The 17,593-nt window shown below is 32.9% G+C and overlaps 5 protein-coding genes across 6 annotated transcripts; 3 read left to right on the top strand and 2 right to left on the bottom strand.

Annotated features, from left to right (window-relative positions):
- Positions 1 to 44: 44 nt before the first annotated feature.
- On the bottom strand, positions 45 to 5,141 carry LOC107266405 (nardilysin). 2 transcript variants are annotated; one of them, XM_015736849.1, is made up of 14 exons: positions 4,429 to 5,141; positions 4,224 to 4,315; positions 4,009 to 4,139; positions 3,808 to 3,921; positions 3,500 to 3,695; positions 3,222 to 3,427; positions 2,974 to 3,144; positions 2,559 to 2,902; positions 1,972 to 2,472; positions 1,732 to 1,882; positions 1,525 to 1,658; positions 1,072 to 1,450; positions 417 to 984; positions 45 to 337 (listed from the first exon to the last, which is right to left on the bottom strand). In XM_015736849.1, the coding sequence occupies exons 1-14, from the start codon at positions 4,731 to 4,733 to the stop codon at positions 174 to 176; spliced, it is 3,456 nt and encodes a 1,151-aa protein (XP_015592335.1). In that variant the 5' UTR covers positions 4,734 to 5,141; the 3' UTR covers positions 45 to 173. The 2 variants fall into 2 exon arrangements, with proteins under 2 accessions (XP_015592335.1, XP_015592336.1); XM_015736850.1 differs by having other exon boundaries at positions 4,009 to 4,136.
- A 33-nt stretch (positions 5,142 to 5,174) lies between these two features.
- Positions 5,175 to 9,503, top strand: LOC107266406 (WD repeat-containing protein 6). The gene is made up of 13 exons (XM_015736852.2): positions 5,175 to 5,315; positions 5,385 to 5,562; positions 5,686 to 5,856; positions 5,935 to 6,085; positions 6,181 to 6,399; positions 6,476 to 6,887; positions 6,968 to 7,120; positions 7,205 to 7,617; positions 7,684 to 7,866; positions 7,935 to 8,443; positions 8,541 to 8,974; positions 9,063 to 9,228; positions 9,310 to 9,503. Exons 1-13 carry the CDS (start codon positions 5,249 to 5,251, stop codon positions 9,380 to 9,382), a joined length of 3,129 nt encoding a protein of 1,042 aa, XP_015592338.1. The 5' UTR covers positions 5,175 to 5,248; the 3' UTR covers positions 9,383 to 9,503.
- A 156-nt stretch (positions 9,504 to 9,659) lies between these two features.
- LOC107266413 (trafficking protein particle complex subunit 5) lies at positions 9,660 to 11,117 on the top strand. Its single transcript, XM_015736868.2, has 3 exons — positions 9,660 to 10,163; positions 10,256 to 10,565; positions 10,677 to 11,117. Exons 1-3 carry the CDS (start codon positions 9,997 to 9,999, stop codon positions 10,773 to 10,775), a joined length of 576 nt encoding a protein of 191 aa, XP_015592354.1. The 5' UTR covers positions 9,660 to 9,996; the 3' UTR covers positions 10,776 to 11,117.
- Positions 11,118 to 11,133: 16 nt separating this feature from the next.
- LOC107266414 lies at positions 11,134 to 12,248 on the bottom strand. The gene is made up of 3 exons (XM_015736869.2): positions 11,906 to 12,248; positions 11,447 to 11,590; positions 11,134 to 11,280 (listed from the first exon to the last, which is right to left on the bottom strand). The coding sequence occupies exons 1-3, from the start codon at positions 12,050 to 12,052 to the stop codon at positions 11,212 to 11,214; spliced, it is 360 nt and encodes a 119-aa protein (XP_015592355.1). The 5' UTR covers positions 12,053 to 12,248; the 3' UTR covers positions 11,134 to 11,211.
- Positions 12,249 to 14,666: 2,418 nt separating this feature from the next.
- Positions 14,667 to 17,528, top strand: LOC107266439 (cathepsin L1). The gene is made up of 7 exons (XM_015736916.2): positions 14,667 to 14,817; positions 15,543 to 15,654; positions 15,994 to 16,146; positions 16,323 to 16,526; positions 16,605 to 16,810; positions 16,897 to 17,048; positions 17,125 to 17,528. The coding sequence occupies exons 2-7, from the start codon at positions 15,559 to 15,561 to the stop codon at positions 17,331 to 17,333; spliced, it is 1,020 nt and encodes a 339-aa protein (XP_015592402.1). The 5' UTR covers positions 14,667 to 14,817; positions 15,543 to 15,558; the 3' UTR covers positions 17,334 to 17,528.
- The last annotated feature ends 65 nt before the right edge of the window (positions 17,529 to 17,593 follow it).

The raw sequence follows: 17,593 nt of genomic DNA, 5'->3' as shown, positions 1-17,593 counted from the left end.
TTAGTAGGTTCAAAGCGAATTAAATAAATGCGAAACCCCCTTGATACTTCTTGTCAAAAAAAGTTGAATTTTATTTGCAAACGAGATTGGCCGTATTATCTTTTTTGAGCAATCTCTTACTATCATGCAGTATTACAATTCGCAAATAGTTACAATCTAGGTTGGGATCACTGTCATGAAATTTTAAGAGTGATTGGATAAACGTAAAGGCTATGCTTATAATCTTCGATATCTGTTATATAATATTCTGCAGCCTTCTCCTTCTTCTCATCAGGCATGTCCGTTAAATATTCTAGTGGATACTTAACATCACCGCCGTATTCGATGTTCGAATTTCCTGTGGGGCAGAATTTAAGCATTACGTGTTTTGTGTAGATATGTATACGAAAACATCTTGAATCAATAATTTAACTTACTTGACTTGATTGCCCGATTTTCCTGGGATTTACTATGCTCTCTAGCTTTTGTAGAGTTTGCTTTATTCACATTTACATTGATTTCTTCTTCAGTCTCATTTGATTGTTTCTTAGCTGTTCCTACTACTTGAACACTCAACTTTCTCAGATTACTTCCATTGATCACATGCTTATCCATCCACTTTCTGAGCTCCGCTACTTTTATAGTATTTATTGCAGCTACTTCCCTTTCCAATCTGTCGAATATATATTCACCACTTCTGATCTCACTCCAATTCCTGTTGACTTCCTCTTTCAAGTGAATGTCTGCACACTGTTTTAACTTTATCAAAGCATCCTTCACTTCGCTGAGTTCCTTTTCAGTCATTTTTTTCAAAATCTTTATAAAGGACTTCAGAAATTCTTCTATTCTGTCGTCTACGTGCTCTGTTGTGTACTTGTCAGCTTGTGTACACACGGTTATGGAATATCCAAGTACACCCAATGAATTTCTCAATAAACAAAAGACATTATAGCCTAACTGTTCTTGTGTTCTTAATTGATTGAATAAAGGTTCTTCCATGAGCATCTTAAAAAATACATAAAAAACTAAAATAAACTCGTATTTTATACGATAGTCCATTGCCCATGTAATTAAGAATGTGATAGTACTTACAATAAGTAGCTCAATCGTCACAGACAACTTAATGGATGCAATGCCAGATTGATAATAATTTGTGACAACTGAATTCGCATCTGTTGGATTAAAGTTCTTCACTCTGCAACAGTGAACTCCCAGTGGGATTTGAGTAATTCTCAACTGTGGAAGTGTATTTGGTAACAGCGGTCCGCACTTCAAAATTTCGACACAGCTATGGCCATTCTTTATAACATCTTCCTTTGTCATATTTCCCTGTACCAGGCACTGGATGTATATATGATCCGTGAAATGCTTTGCAAAGGTTTGGAAATGGCGAAATTCTATACTGGATATAGCTGCGTGCTTGTCTACTGTTGTCCAATGGACCAGCATCAGAATAGATATTCTCACATCTCTAAAAGATTTATCATTTTTCATTCAAACAATTGATTCCAGAGATTTTCTAAAGATATAATTAAATTTACGTACCTGACTAGCTTTCCGGGTTTTAAGAATATATTGTAATAAGCTTTCAATTGCTCGGCTCTCATCATATCAAATAATTCTTGTGTTACTAATTTTGAACAATCCGCTATATACCTTGTTATGGTAGTTAATAGGAGCTAAAAATTAAACTTCCATTAATACTGTAGCATATCCTATTTGCAGAAACAGTCAGTAAAGTTTGATACATACAGGTAATTTCTGATTAAACCCATTGACTTTGACAATGATTCCTTTATCACCCGTATAAATTTGATAATTAAGCTCAGCTGCATTAGCTGGATATAGTTCTTCAACAAGTAAGTGCTTCAATATTGCAACAAATAAATCCATCATAGCTGCACTGAAAGGTAATGTTTACATAATACACAATGTTAATATCAAGGTAACTTCACGGCTTTGGAGATAATAAATAGAAGTTATAAAGCTTACTTTTGCGGTGACGCCATAGCTAAAGGAGAAATAAAGTAAAAATACATGTAGCATTCAGGCAATAAAAATTTCGTATCGGGCCTGTACCAAATTTCAGATACGGCATCGCTATGTATTTTTACAGGATACTTAGGAACATCCTCGGTCTTAGGTATCAAACTAAAATCGCTAGAAAGAAAGATATTCGGTTCTGGCAAGTGAAACTCTGGAAAAGGTTCAATCTTCTTCCAATGTTCAATCCATTCCTCGGGTATTTCCGTATCACTATATTTAGTTTTAAACCACGGTTCAACCTTGTCAAATTCTTCATCGTTAAACTTTTTGTCAAAAATAATGATGTTCACATCCTCTGGTGTGAGAACGCTCATACAAGTCTTAATAGATTCTGGATCGTATTCAAAATAAAGATCACTCCCAGTGATATAATCAAGTGGAGGATAAAAATGCATATTTTCACATAAATTTTCAACATAATCAGCCGGGGGTACTTCATCTGTAAATCTGAAATATAACGAACCATTATATAATACATTTAAGAAATTTTAAATATGTCAAATATAGATAGGAATTACTTGATTCAATTTTACCTGAAATTCGTTTCTTCAATCTGATGAATTTCGTCGTATATTCGTTTTTGTGGACCTTCTCTTTGCATTAATTTTATATATGAAAATATTGCATCTAGTACGTCCTTCAAATGTTTGTTGCCATCATCAGTTAATATCAAAGATAAACTGAACAAAGCATACATAGAACTATGCTCGAAACCACTTTCTCCATTACCACTGAATATATCGAGGCACCACATTTTCTTACGTAAGTAACTTATTAAGGACCCCTTGCCTTCGTGACCGATAATCCAAGAAACATATTGGTGTGGTTTACTTTTATATAAATGATGAAGAGGTGGCATCGTCCAAGTTAATTCTATCTGAATGTAAGATAGGATATGATTTTTTATTGTCACTTTTCATTATTTTATCAACTATTATAACGACTTACTTGACAAACGTCTTTAACTGGCTTAATTTTATACATCCTTCTGAAAGATGGTGTTTCAAAGGAGCTTGTTCCTTTAAAGGATGTAAAGTCATCAGGTGGTAGACTATTACTTGGTACTCCCGAAAAACAATCCTTGACGTATTGTTCTAAAGTATCTAAAGGTAATCTGGCCTGGTGAGGAATCAGTTAATTCTATATATTTAAAATATTCACGATGATTATAAAACACTCTATGCATCTAACTTTACCTGAATTGCTAAGGTCATTCTGTGAGCACTATAATGACGTTCTCTAAATTTATGTAGCTCCGCGTACAGTTTTTCATCTGTGACATTGTCACGCAAAGTCACTAAGTTACCCCATGCAAATTTTGTCGCAGGATGATTAGGTCGAGCTAAGCTGCTGAATAGCTGTTCCTTGCGATAAAAATCTGACGGTAAGGCCATCTGAAATTCTGAATTTCAAAAGTTAATTGTTATAGTGTCACAATCTTATAATTATTGTATAATTGCTTAATCCGACTTGCCACTTTCTATAGCTTCTCGTTCCCTTGATATGGCATCTCTTTTCATAAGTGGACTGATGAAAAATTGTGCAAAACGATCCAATGCACCCAATAAATGTTTTTCTTGAATTTCAAAATAAAAAGTAGTTTGTTCACATTCTGTTGCAGCATTGTCAGAGCCACCTCGTTTTGTAATAAATGCATCAAAATCATTTTCCTGTTGTTAGAAAATGTATAATGTAGCACATATTTGATATGTTGATATGTTTGATATGTTGACATATTTGATTATTATAATTAAATATAAATAAAATTATGATATACTCCACCTGAGGGTATTTGGTAGATCCCATAAATACCATGTGTTCTAGAAAATGCGCCATACCAGGAATTTCAGGTGGATCACTGAAACTACCAACCCCGACACACAAACCACAGGCTGCCTAAAAAGAATAAAAATTGACTAATGAAATTATGTATAAGAACAATGGTTATATCTAATTTAAAAAAAAAACTTTTTGATGATATACTATTTTTTGTTCTCTCTTAGTGTGTTTAATTCCTGATGAATCAATATCATCATTGTCGGCTCTACCATCCTCGTCAACATTTTCATCTTCTTCTTCTTCCTCCTCATCCTCGCTTTCTGTTTCGTCAACTGCTATACATAATCAGATGAATTATTTCAAATTCATATTAAATATTTAATTATAAATTAATTCTAATTAGTTATCTATGTACATACTATCATCATCATCATCCGCATCTGCATCGCAGGCAGTAGAGTGCATATCAGCTATTAACAATGCTGTCAATCCATTTTCCAATTTAATAACTCTAATATGAACAAGAAATAAAAGCATGATAAAGCTGTTGTAATATAAAATACTCTAATTTGTAAAACATTATAATGTAAATGTTAACATTATAACAAGGATAAATATACATACCTGTACTCCTTTTTATCATTTTCCGATTTCACGGGAGTATCAAGATATTCTATTTTCACATTGTGATTTTGCTGTCCAAGTTCATTCTTTAGAATCTCATTTTGGATTTTACCACCGTGATTAGGGTTAACGTCCCTCGTTGCAATTTCGGTTTTTGACATCTTCAATGAATTATGATTCAATTTCAATTTCTTCTTCGGTGGACCTTGTAGGAATCTCTTTGGCATTATACAAGAAACAAATACTTTTCTATTCACACATCCAGTAATGTTTTTCAATCCGTATTTTATAAACAAGAAAACCATGTGCCATTAACTAACAGCTTGCCAGGCTCTGCGTTGCTCCATAATGAATTAATTTCCTAATTAAATATTTTTCTGTTCCGTATAGCTATGATTATGGAATGAATCTCCTACAAATTACTTAAATCATTTGCAGTGTATGAGTTCCAAAATCATCGATTGTTGCCAATTCTTTAAAAATATTGCATATCAAAAAGTCAAAACGCCATTAATTCGCTATGGCTAAACAGCTGATTTCTTTCTGATTATTTTTTTCGCAATCCACTTCGATTGGTGATAATCACTAAAAATTCGATGAAAAAATATTGTTTAGGAATTGTTGCAAATTAATTTGAAGAAAAAAACACCTAGAGCTCCATATTTCCTTCTACCGAGCAGCCCTTCCCTATCTTCACGCGCGTGTTGTTTCAAATAATTTCTTCACGATTAGAAGTGAACAGATGACCAAAAGTCTCTTGAAAATTGTCATGTTCACTTATATTTTGTTTAATATATGTAGACGCATGAACGTATAAAAAATGATTTCAAAATTCATAAGTACAGACGTTCTTGCTGTGCTTTGTTTAGAAGATTACATTTTAGCAGGTTACTTTAAACACATTTCATATGAAATTTTAAAAAATATTCATTTTCTATCTCATTCATTGTTTACAGGAATTGGATGTACTCTACATATATACAGCAGATTTAGTGGTGAATTGAAGGAAACGATTAATGCAACATATCCAGATAAGATACATGGTATTACCAAAGGTCTATGTAATAGGATAGCTGTTTACGGTGCTAAAACTTTATGCACATATGATTTTATAATACACAATGATACTATACAGTAAGTCGAAGTAATTCTAATGAATGTAAAAATCCAAACTAGTTTTTACAACGTTTATTCATGGAACATTACTTCTGTTATGGGTTTAAAATTAAATTCAATAGTACTAAATAAATTTTTTAGGATCGCCCAACTATTTGAGACTCATCGATTTATGGATTGGATAATTTCAGTAAATTGGCTTCAAAAGACTAATGATGTGATATCTGTTTTATTTGCACATAATAATTTGTATGTTTTCAATGTATTTGAAAAACATTACAAAGATGTAAAGTGTGTAGAAAGATGTATTCTGTATCCTTTAATAGTTAATGGTTTTATTATTCTTTCCAATGATTTCCACAATCTTGAATTTTCTATCACAATAATTAGATATGGTGGATCTATATCAGGCACGTGCATTGAAGATTTAGTCATTTTTAGTGGTACTTTATTCAGCGAAACTTTAATATGGACAATAAGAAGCTGTAACGAAGATAGTAAGACTCGTGCATCAGTTTTACAACGTTTGAAAGGTCACAACGTTAGTATTTAAATTATTTTACAGCGTTTGTACAATTTTGCAGATTTACCAAACAATCTAATCTATGTAATAATTTTAATATTTATTTCAAACAGGGTGTCATATCCTCTGTAACGTATGATGCTTTTACAAAAACTATATGTTGCACATCGGATGATAGGACCATTACTTTATGGAAAGTCAAAACAACATCCAAAGAACATTTTATTAATTGGAAAAGCGTAGAAATTACTTTAACGACGACAATGTATGGTCATAATGATAAAGTATGGAGAGCTGTAGTCAGAGAAAATATTGTTGTCAGCATAGGACAAGTACGACGTTTTCTTTTTTTTATTAACTAAGAAGATATTGATCAAGATTTATACAACAGAGATATTTCGTTGCAAGGATTCCCTGATTTGCGTATGGTCGACTGATGGCAAGTTATTAAACAAAATTGAAGCACATCCTGGTGCTTGTATTTGGAGCATTGATATAACAGAAGACAATAATACAATAATCACGGGCGGTGGAGACGGAGCCATTTATCAGTGGCCTCTTGAGCATAACAATGTCGAGGTTGACATTGTATTAAAATACGATAAAACAAGAATTCCCAAACATGTTGGTTTTTTAAATAGCGGCACTATTTTAATTTTTATTGAAGGAAGAATGTTGCTATATAGGAACAAAGCAGATGATTATCCCCGGCAATTTATTAATGTGCCAAAATATTCTAGCTATTGTGTCATGCAATTATCACCATCCCGAGAATATGTAGCTTTAGCTTCCAAGGATGGATTTTTAAATTTACATAAAGGTACTTTCATGATATAATTTATATATCATTCGCTATTCGACTTCATGTTTTAATAAGAATTAAAATAAATTAATTTTAAGAGATCATTGAAGGGGACGATGTGCAATTAAAACAAATCGTAGAAAAAAAAGTGATGGACTCCAAAATATTTTCCATGCGGTGGTTGAGTAACAATACTTTACTACTTTGTGGAGTAAAGGGAAATTTGAAGATAATAGAAATCTCATCTAATGGTAAATATTTTAGTATTGATAATACTCGATAGAGTTAACAAAGTTATCTTTTTTACTTTGGATTTTGTACATTTGTATTTACAGAAATTGTCTCTCAAACTGAGCACATTTTACCTCCCAGTCGTGATTGTCAAATAACCGCTGCTGTTATGTACAAAAGCTTAATGATATGCGGTGACAGAGCAGGAAGTATATATATATTTAAAACAGTAGAAAGTACATTAAATTGTACAAAAACTGCATGCAAGAGTACATACGCGAGAGAACCGGTGCAAACCTTTCCCAAAATTCATGGAAGTCTTGGGGTTCAATCTTGTGCAATCATAGGCACAAATTTAATATCTGCAGGTCGTGATGGCACATTAAGATTTTACGAATTGCTAAAGTCTGATGGTGATATGTCACTGCGAGTTCTTTGTGAAAAAAGAATGCCAATGGATTGGGTCAGCAATACTTTAAAAACTGACACTGATACATTCGTCTTGGGTTTTAAAGAGGTATTGTTCTCACAAATATATATGCTATATGCTATTTATAATAAAAATAATTCTAATGTGTTCTAGGTGGAATTTATAATATATAGTATGGTACTTCGACGTATATTATTGCGAATTTCATGTGGTGGTGGACACAGATCATGGGACTGTAAATTGGCTAATGGTTGTATAAAATTCATTTATATACGCGATAAACAAGTTTATCTAGTCAATCGTTCTCTGCACTCAGAATTTCTACCTATTTTACAAGTACGTAATATATGTGAAACATCAACCAACCGTATGCCGTACATACCGTATTCTTTAATCAATTACAGAATGGCTTCCACGCAAAAGAAATATATTCAGTTCAGAGACTACTGAGTAATTCTGATCATAATATTTTTATTTCTGGGGGCGAGGACTGCACCCTACGCATATTTTCCATGACAGAATCTACGTCAGATAATGCTATTTGTGATTTCAATACACTTGATGTATTAGATGGTCATATATCTAGTGTTAAATCTATAGCAATTTTAAACACAAAGAATACAAATATGTTCAGCAGAAACTTAATATTTTCTGGTGGAGGCAGAGCCCAATTAAGAATTTCAGAAATTACTGTAAGACTGAATAGGGAAGTCTTAGGCAGTGAAGACATAAGTTGCGTGCAATTAATGTCCCATATGTTATGGGGTACTGATCAGCAGCGTAGAAAATCTGTTCAATCTCAGCAATACTATGTAGATCCTGAGACACGTTATATGGATATTAGTGCTTATCAAGATCCAGTGGACAAGGAGCAAGTATTCCTATTTGTGGCCTGTTCTGATGGATATTTGAGGTGAACTTTCAATGTCTGACAATAATCGAATATTTTTATGTAATCTATTATTGATGACCTAATTTTAGCAGTTTATAAAGAATCACTTTCATTCCAGGATATTCATATATAATATTATCACTGACGCAATACTTCTAGGAACGTCTATACGGTATAATCGCTGCCTTTTAAAAGTACACTCATTCACTCATCGAGAAAAAATAATTGTTTTAACTATGGCCACAGATGGCATAATTAACTTTTGGTATCTAAGCCCACTGCTTACACAAGTGGTTGATAATACATATAAAAATTATCTTGATAACTCTCAAAATATAACACCATTTGCAAGTTTTAAATTACATCAGTCAGGGATAAATAGTTTTGACTTTAAGATTTCTACAGAGAATGTTTATCTTTTAACGACTGGTGGTGATGATAACGCACTTAATCTAATCGTTGTTGAAGTATTCAACTTGCCCAATGGTGAGTTATCTGCAAAAATAATTTCCAAGTGGAATTCTTCCTCAATACATTCAACACAGATCACAGGTATAAATTGTTTATTCTGATATTGCTATCAGTTAAATAAATTAGTCAACTAAAATCAATATCATCTACGTTAAAATAACTTTTGCAGGATTGAAATTTCATGGAACAAATAAACTTTATAGTTCTGGCACAGATCAAAAAATAATATCTCTAGTTTATTCATTTGATAAACAGAATTTATTGGTAAGAGAACAAAGCACAATATTAACAATGATCCCAGATGTACAAGGATTGACCTTATGCAACACTAATAGGTAAATTTCAGTTTAAAATTCAAATGGCATATTCTTCAAACACAAATATTTATTTTAAAATTATATTAAATTGTCTTATAGGAATGGTGATACACTTTTATGCGTTTATGGGAAAGGATTTGAGATGATCACTGATTATAGCAAAGTACAATGATAACTGAACGCTAAAAGATTTTTATTCATATGAATATTTTAATGGGGTTTGTAACTTTACATGAAGTACAAGAAGAGTGTACGAGATATTTTTACATTGAGAATAAATGTCAAAAAATGAATATAGAATCTTTCCTCAATTGATTATTAATTGTGATCTTATATACGCGTACTCCGAAACTGAAACTATTTTTTATTCATCGTTTTATTATGAGAAATTGTTATTACCAAATTGGATTACGGCATTATTGCTTTTTCTCCACGTTGCAGCAATTATTCAGTAAAAATGGAAATCAAGAAAATTTTATTCTACCTTCAGATTTTCAAACAATTCATTTTTAAAAACTTGGCATGGATTGGTCCAGTTCAAATTGAACCTTGCAGTGTGTATGCGCGAATTTATTCTACTTGAATCACTAAAATCGATTTCGTGTGCTAGGAACTTTAATATCTTCGGTCTGTCAAATGCCAAATATGGAGTTTGTCTTGAACCACTGTGTGGTTAGAGTTCAGTGCTTGAACTAAAATCATACGAATGTAACTCGTCAAGTTTATAACTTATACTATAAGTTATAAAAAAATTAATAGTTATTTCCCAATTTGTTAGTTCTAAACATGACAAGTATAACGATATCAGCGATACGTCCTCGTACGAGCATACTAGATAAATCACTAAGCAAAGGCAAAGGAGAGGTTAGCCTAAGTTGTTATGCTCTTCTGTTTTCTGAACTTGTGCAGTACTGTCAAAATCGTGTTTACACTGTACCAGAACTGCAAAACAAGTGGGTGATGAGTCATTATAAAGTAATATTACTGAATACTGGAATGGAACTAAAATTTATTGTAATTTTATAATACAAATATTCTACTGTAGATTAGCTGAAATGGGCACGGAAGTTGGACACAGAATTACAGATCTACTTATCGTCCGTGAAAAAAGTGGCAAGCGTGAAATAAAATTATTGAATGCTTTACTGTTTATTAAAAGCACACTTTGGAAATGTCTGTTTGGTCGAGAGGCAGATAAGTTAGAGCATGCCAATGATGATGAGCGTACTTACTATATTATAGAAAAAGAAGCACTGGTTAATAAATTTGTTTCAGTCCCAAAAGACAAAGGAAGCCTAAATTGTGCATCTTTTGTAGCAGGAATTGTTGAAGCTGTACTTTGTGATTTTGGATTTGTAAGTATGTTATGTGAAAAATATATATGAAGTTCTGTATGTTTTTTTTTAAAGAACAGTTATACTATTGAAATACATGAAATCAATATGCAATCTGTTATTCCTTTTTAGCCTGCAAAAGTAACAGCTCATTGGCATAAAGGTACAACATACATGGTTAAATTTGATGATGCTGTCGTTGCTCGAGACAAGCAACTCGAAGATCGATAGTGAAAGAAGCACCATATAATAAATATTTCAAAATATCTATCATAAAATACTTTATTTAAAGAAAGCCACTTCTTAAATAATTAAACACTCAGTTTAATTAATTCGAAAAAAGTAAATTGTATAAAAATATATTTATTTTTCTGTTTCATAAACATATTTGGAATAGTAGACACAAAGGGCTCATGAAATTCAATTCAGGATCGCTTTTATTTTTACAGCACTGTTAAGTCAAAAACTATTGGATATACACTACATATGTTAAGAAATAAAATGATAGTAGAAAGATCCCTTTGTACTCACAACATTCATGAACTGAGAAGTAAACTATGGCAATAGACAGAAGACACTAACAAAAATGTTTATACTTCATATGCTTTATTAATGTTTTCCTAATTACATATTATTCTCACTATGACAGATATAAGTTTTCCATGATTTATACAAATTTGACGTGTCTATCTCTGTAGCTAATTTTGCCTGTTCGTATTTCGGTCTCCTTGTCACGCTATAAGGACAAACAAAAAATCCAACTGTATTCCACGCTCTATTCAAATTGAAACAAATGTTAAATATATACTTAATAGTATCTTTAACTATATGACATATTTTTAATGACAGAAAACAGATATAAATTAAACATAACAACTTGTAAAACATTATATATAACATACCCTGACTTTGTTTATCACAAGGATAATTGATACTATTGGAAATAGAGTTAGAGCAGCAAATTGCGCAAAATTTTTTCCTTTTGCTGTCACATATTGTGCACGTGTAGCATCCAATGAAAAGAGCCGCTGCAGTTGTTGATCGAACTGTGAAAAAAATGTTATATATCTTAAAGTACAAATTTGCCTTTAATATGTTATGCACATTCGTAATGAACAAGAAGAATCATTATAATGCCACAAAAACATTGTCAATCAATTAATTTTTACATCAATATAGTGGCTATTACATAATGAAGCAAGTTTTTTCAATATTCAATTATTAGATGTATTTATTGCAACAAATAATTTGAAATAATTTAAAATTTACCAAAAGTCTTTTGCTAATATCTATTAGAATATTTTTTGTGCACAGAACTTAATGAAAAGACGCAATTTAGGTTAGAATTCCAAAATACTTACAACCGCGCCTCCTATACCACTTGCATGTCTGTGCGGATTCAGAGTCTCTTTTAAAAACTCTTGACGCAAAGCATTCCGTCGTGAAGCTCGAAATTCGAGAATTTCCCGGTTTCTAGGAGTAATATCGTATTGATCACGACCTGCCATTTTGGTACAATCAGTTACAATTGGCTAAGAATCCGCCATAATGAAAAGCAGCCTCACCAACCATAGAACTTATACTCCTGGAAGGAAAATAGCCTACTCTAGCAATGAGTGGAAAGTGGCTCCAACATGTAGAGACAGAGATATATCTCTCTTTTTGTTCGCAACATTCAGTTCCTCTCATTGTGCACGCGTGCACTACATCATAACAACGGTTGCTTCCAATTGAATTCCTCCAGTCTTCATGTACTCGGGTTTCGCATTAGGTTGGTTAGGTTTTCTTAGGTCAGTAAAATTGCGCACTTGCGCAGTAAGGGGAACTGGACATTACGAAGTGAGAAAGAGATATATCTCTGTTTCAACATGTTGGGGCCACTTTTAACTGCACCATTCTTCTTCCAGGAGTATAAGTTCGATGTTACCAACTATTTGGCCATTTTAAGTATTATAAATTTAGAAACTAGTATATAAGTAGGATCTATTCCAAAAATCAGTAAGCCATATCATTGTACGTCAGTTCATTTATTTGTTTGTAACAAGAACAATATTTTAAAGAAAAATAATCTCATGTCTCTTCACTGTCTGTCAATAAATATAATATGAAAGACTGACGAAAATCCCAATTACAAGAAACGCAGAGATGTAATATCGAAATCAATTTGAAGCTCTTATGAAACGTTTTATTAGATTAAACTGGTATACATATGTCTACAACATGACAGAGAGGTCCGCCTACGTATCGATTTGCTCTGAATTGCTTTAATTATCTTAAAACTTCTGATAATAAGTAAAAATCAAAGACATATCGACTTTAACCAGTGTTCTATTTCCTAGCGAAAAAAGGAAACAAACAAAACCCCTTGCGACATACGTAGTTATAATCCTATTGTAGGTCATACAAAGTTCCAAGTCTTAATAATGCAATGCAAGGCAATAAGATTATTTTGCATGTAACTTGACCCATGGCATAAAATAAAATTCATTGTAAACTGTGTATCACTTGAAATGCACAATCTACAAATGTTAAAATATTGACAGTTCTGAGTAATTCGATAAGCAGTGCTATAAGAATGCAAAAGTAATATGCATGTCCGGGTGGGGCCTTAGCACGAAGGCCAAACAGGATTCAAAGAACTCATTAGAAGGGTGGGTTTGCAGGTGCTCTTGTAGGTTTATTAGAATAATATGAATGTGAATCAGAACGTAGAAGAAGACATGTATAAACGAATCCACACGGCGACCACATCAGTAATATTTATGTATTCGACTCCAAATTGAGACTGCCTCTTTAAAATCATCTCCTCTCGCCTGTGACTACTGTTATGCCCCTCTATTATAATATGAGCCGCTCAGTGCACACATCGATTAACTCCACTTTTTGAAAAATCTTAAATTTAAGTGTCAAAGCACTTGGTATAGTCATAACTTTTTATATTTATAATAACTTTCCTGAATAATAAAGATTAGCACCATTAAACGGCACAATTTTTTTGGCCATTGAATAATAAGTAATTTACAATATACATTACTTCATCGCATTTCTCAACTTTTTGTTTTATGGAGTTATTCGATGTGTGCACTGAACGGCTCATATAGCCATTACGGAATTGTTACCCTGGAAATTCCCTAGACTTTCCCTATCATAAAACTATCCTTAATCCCCAAAATATACAAATCCTTTTTCCCTGCGTTTTAAAATAGAAATTTCCCAACTACATAAAAAACCCTCCCTTCCTGTCCAAAGTTCCTCGTTCCCGTTAGACTAAGTTTACGTTATTAAAAAATGTAGTATCAAGGACAGTTTCAGTCGAGCATTTGTAAGAAAAGGTCTTCCAGAGAGTAAAATAAAAGATTGTCTGTTCTATACTGGTTCCTTAACTAACAAAATCCGTTCATGAAGTCATAGCGGCGGAATCTTATATGTCGTATTGAAACTATGGCTTAGTTTCCACCGTGCAGGGTTGAAATAGAGTTAACCAATTAAAAACGAGATTTGAGCAGAATAAGCTAACTTGATTAATCTTATATGTCGTATTGAAACTAAAATAAAAGATTGTCTGTTCTATACTGGTTCCTTAACTAACAAAATCCGTTCATGAAGTCATAGCGGCGGAATCTTATATGTCGTATTGAAACTATGGCTTAGTTTCCACCGTGCAGGGTTGAAATAGAGTTAACCAATTAAAAACGAGATTTGAGCAGAATAAGCTAACTTGATTGGTAACTCTATTTCAACCTTGCACGCTGGAAACTAAGCCTATAACGATATAGTTCGCCACTGCATAACACTACGTTCGATAAAAACCCTTTGAAAGATCCCTTGTCTCGCATCCCCCGTTAGGCCTTTTCTTTGGCTAGCGGGTTACATAATTAATCTTAATACTAAGAAATAGCTATAGTAGCTCATTTAATTAATAGATGCAGAATGAGTTTTCTACTTGACCAATATTTTCGAGCAATTTACAGGCTTATGTACTGGCTATGGAAATGTCAATTGATAAAGGCGTTGTTTATTTATCGCCAATATGACTCGACAGGCGTATGATGATGACTGATGAAATCATACAAACAAAATAAAAGGATACCTCACGTGATCAGATAAAATTCTATGGATCACCAATGATGAACCCACTTCTCTTTGATCACGTGGTGTCACTTGTGGATGGATATACGAGTAACGCAGTCATTTACTATTCATTAGTACGGGAACCTTCTTGCAGTCTGCATCTTGCCTTAGCGCATTAAGTTGATTGGGTATTAGTAATTGGGTAAGTCATCCTTTGTATACTTCTGGAATACTATTTGTTAGTCAAATTTATGTTTGCTGACGATCAGACGTAAAGTTCATGGTCGAACTCCATATTGTGTTGCGACGCAATAGTCTACTTTCCGTTATATCATTGTTAGAAATAGGCTGAGGTAGATGATTTTTTGAAAATATTTATATGCCGTTATGTCGCGTTATGTTATACTACGTTTTGTATGAGAGAAACGCGTTGTGTGTTGCTATTATGTTCTTTGGGATTTTACAAAAATTTGAGGCTTGTTTCTTTGTTTTGTAATCGATGTGTCATCAGTCTGTTGTACGTCATAAGTGAACAAAAGATACTTCGCGTTAAATATATATTATTTTCGTGGATTGATAAGTCATCTTGATCTATGAAATTAATGAATTGGATTTCATTTGTCTAGTTAAATATTTCATTCGTGTTCAATGCGTTTAAGGTTATACATGAATTTATGTTATGCTCGAGTTAGAGCAAGAATATGTCATTGAAATTAAGACTTGCACATACCCCACTCAGGGATATGGTGACAAAGAAAGAAAAGAAAAAACGAAGTTGAAGCTAGGGAAAGATTATTTTCCATATTATTGCATCAGAAATACTGTAGCTGTAGAAAAGAAACAGTATTTAGTAACAGTAGTTATTTAGGATGAACAAGTGTTTTGTAACTGTCCTTTGATATGTTCCATATGATTTTTCTTTTACAGTTAAATTCTTGTAACCATGAAGGTTATCCTTTTCATACTTGCTGTAGTGATAGCTGTCACGCAGGCAGTTTCCTTCTTTGACCTTGTTTTGGAGGAGTGGGATACCTACAAGGTAATTCATTATAATATTTTAATTTTTAATTCCGTTTCGGTCTAAGACAGTCACGACTTCGTTATTGCAAATTGACCAATGATATCACAAACATGATAACAAAGATAAATTATTTTTTTTTTATAAACACGTTATCAGATATTTTATATAGATAATAGATCTGTTATTATAAGATTCAAATATGTTTATAATGTCAAAACATTCTTTAAGATATATTTTATTACTTCTTGAATGTTATTTTTTCTATTGATAATTACGTGATGCTTATTTATCTATCCCCTGTTTTTTAAAATATTTTTGTATTGACCTGGATGAGTTAATATAAAAGAAATATTACAGATTGAGCATAAGAAGAAGTATCAAAGTGATGTCGAAGAAAAATTCAGGATGAAAATCTTTATGGAAAATAGACATAAAATTGCAAAACACAATGCAAAATATGAAATGGGTTTAGTATCGTACAAACTCAAGCTGAACAAATACGGAGATATGGTAAGTACCACTCTATAGCAACTCTACTATTCCAGCTATATTCTGCTAAACTACTTATGAAAATATTAAATAACAAGCATGCACATACAGTTTCCTGTATAACGACATAGTTTGGTGACTTATATTTCAAGGGAAGCCTATCAGGTTGCATTTACAAGATTATCTTTTAATTTCAGCTTCATCACGAATTCGTTAGCACGCTGAATGGATTCAACAAGACAGGAAATCTGCAGTTACGATCTGTTCCAAAACCAGTTGGTGCTAAATTCATAGAGCCAGCAAATGTTGAATTTCCAGTTGCCGTTGACTGGAGAGAGAAAGGTGCTGTAACTTCTGTTAAAGATCAAGGGCAGTGCGGATCTTGCTGGGCATTTTCAAGTGTTAGTATTTCGCGGTTCTTTTGTATTTTTAATTATAATCAATAAAATTCAGTATGAACTGAAATAATATGCTTATAGACCGGAGCCCTGGAAGGACAGCACTTTAGGCAAACAGGAGTACTCGTGTCTCTCAGTGAACAAAATTTAATTGATTGTTCTGGCAAATATGGAAACAATGGATGCAACGGAGGTCTTATGGATCAAGCTTTCCAGTACATTAAGGATAACAAAGGTGTCGATACTGAAAAGACTTATCCTTATGAAGCCGAGGACGACAAATGCCGGTAAAAGAATAAAGTCATCATAATTATTTTTAGCAATATCACTACTCCAATAAACTATGACGTAACTATAAACAAACAATTCACAGATACAACCCCCGCAACAGTGGAGCTGAAGACGTAGGATTTGTAGATATTCCTGAAGGAAATGAGAAAAAATTGTTGGCTGCTGTTGCTACTGTCGGACCTCTATCGGTTGCCATTGACGCATCTCATCAATCCTTCCAATTTTACTCCTCAGGTTAGTTCCGCGTATGACAATCATGTTAAAATATATAAACAAAACAATATACATTAAACATTTATTTACATTATAGGTGTCTATTATGAACCCGATTGCTCATCCACGGACCTGGACCATGGTGTACTGGTTGTTGGCTATGGAACTGAGGAGAATGGTGATGAGTATTGGCTCGTGAAGAACAGTTGGGGACCTACGTGGGGCGACCGTGGTTACATCAAGATGGCAAGAAATAAGGATAACAACTGCGGTATTGCCAGTTCCGCAAGTTATCCTCTCGTGTAATCAAAAGACAATAATTGATTAGGGTATATCATGCGAAAATAACTACGTTTACCATTGTACGCAGATAACAACATAACTTCGCGTTAAGATTCATGCTACTTTTAAGTTTGTGTTTTTATATGAATTATTAGGCAATAAGGTGTATTTGAGCAATTTAACCATTGAATAAAATTATTGATAAGTATAAAAACGAAATATCTACTCTCATATTATTACATTTTTTTTTAAATCTGCGCAAAATAACCATCTGCTGATATTAC

Source organism: Cephus cinctus, unplaced genomic scaffold, assembly GCF_000341935.2.
Source record: "Cephus cinctus unplaced genomic scaffold, Ccin1 Ccin1_scaffold0310, whole genome shotgun sequence".
NCBI lineage: Eukaryota > Metazoa > Arthropoda > Insecta > Hymenoptera > Cephidae > Cephus > Cephus cinctus.
Note: the sequence above shows the minus strand (reverse complement) of the source record. Positions and strands in the feature narration are given on the sequence as shown.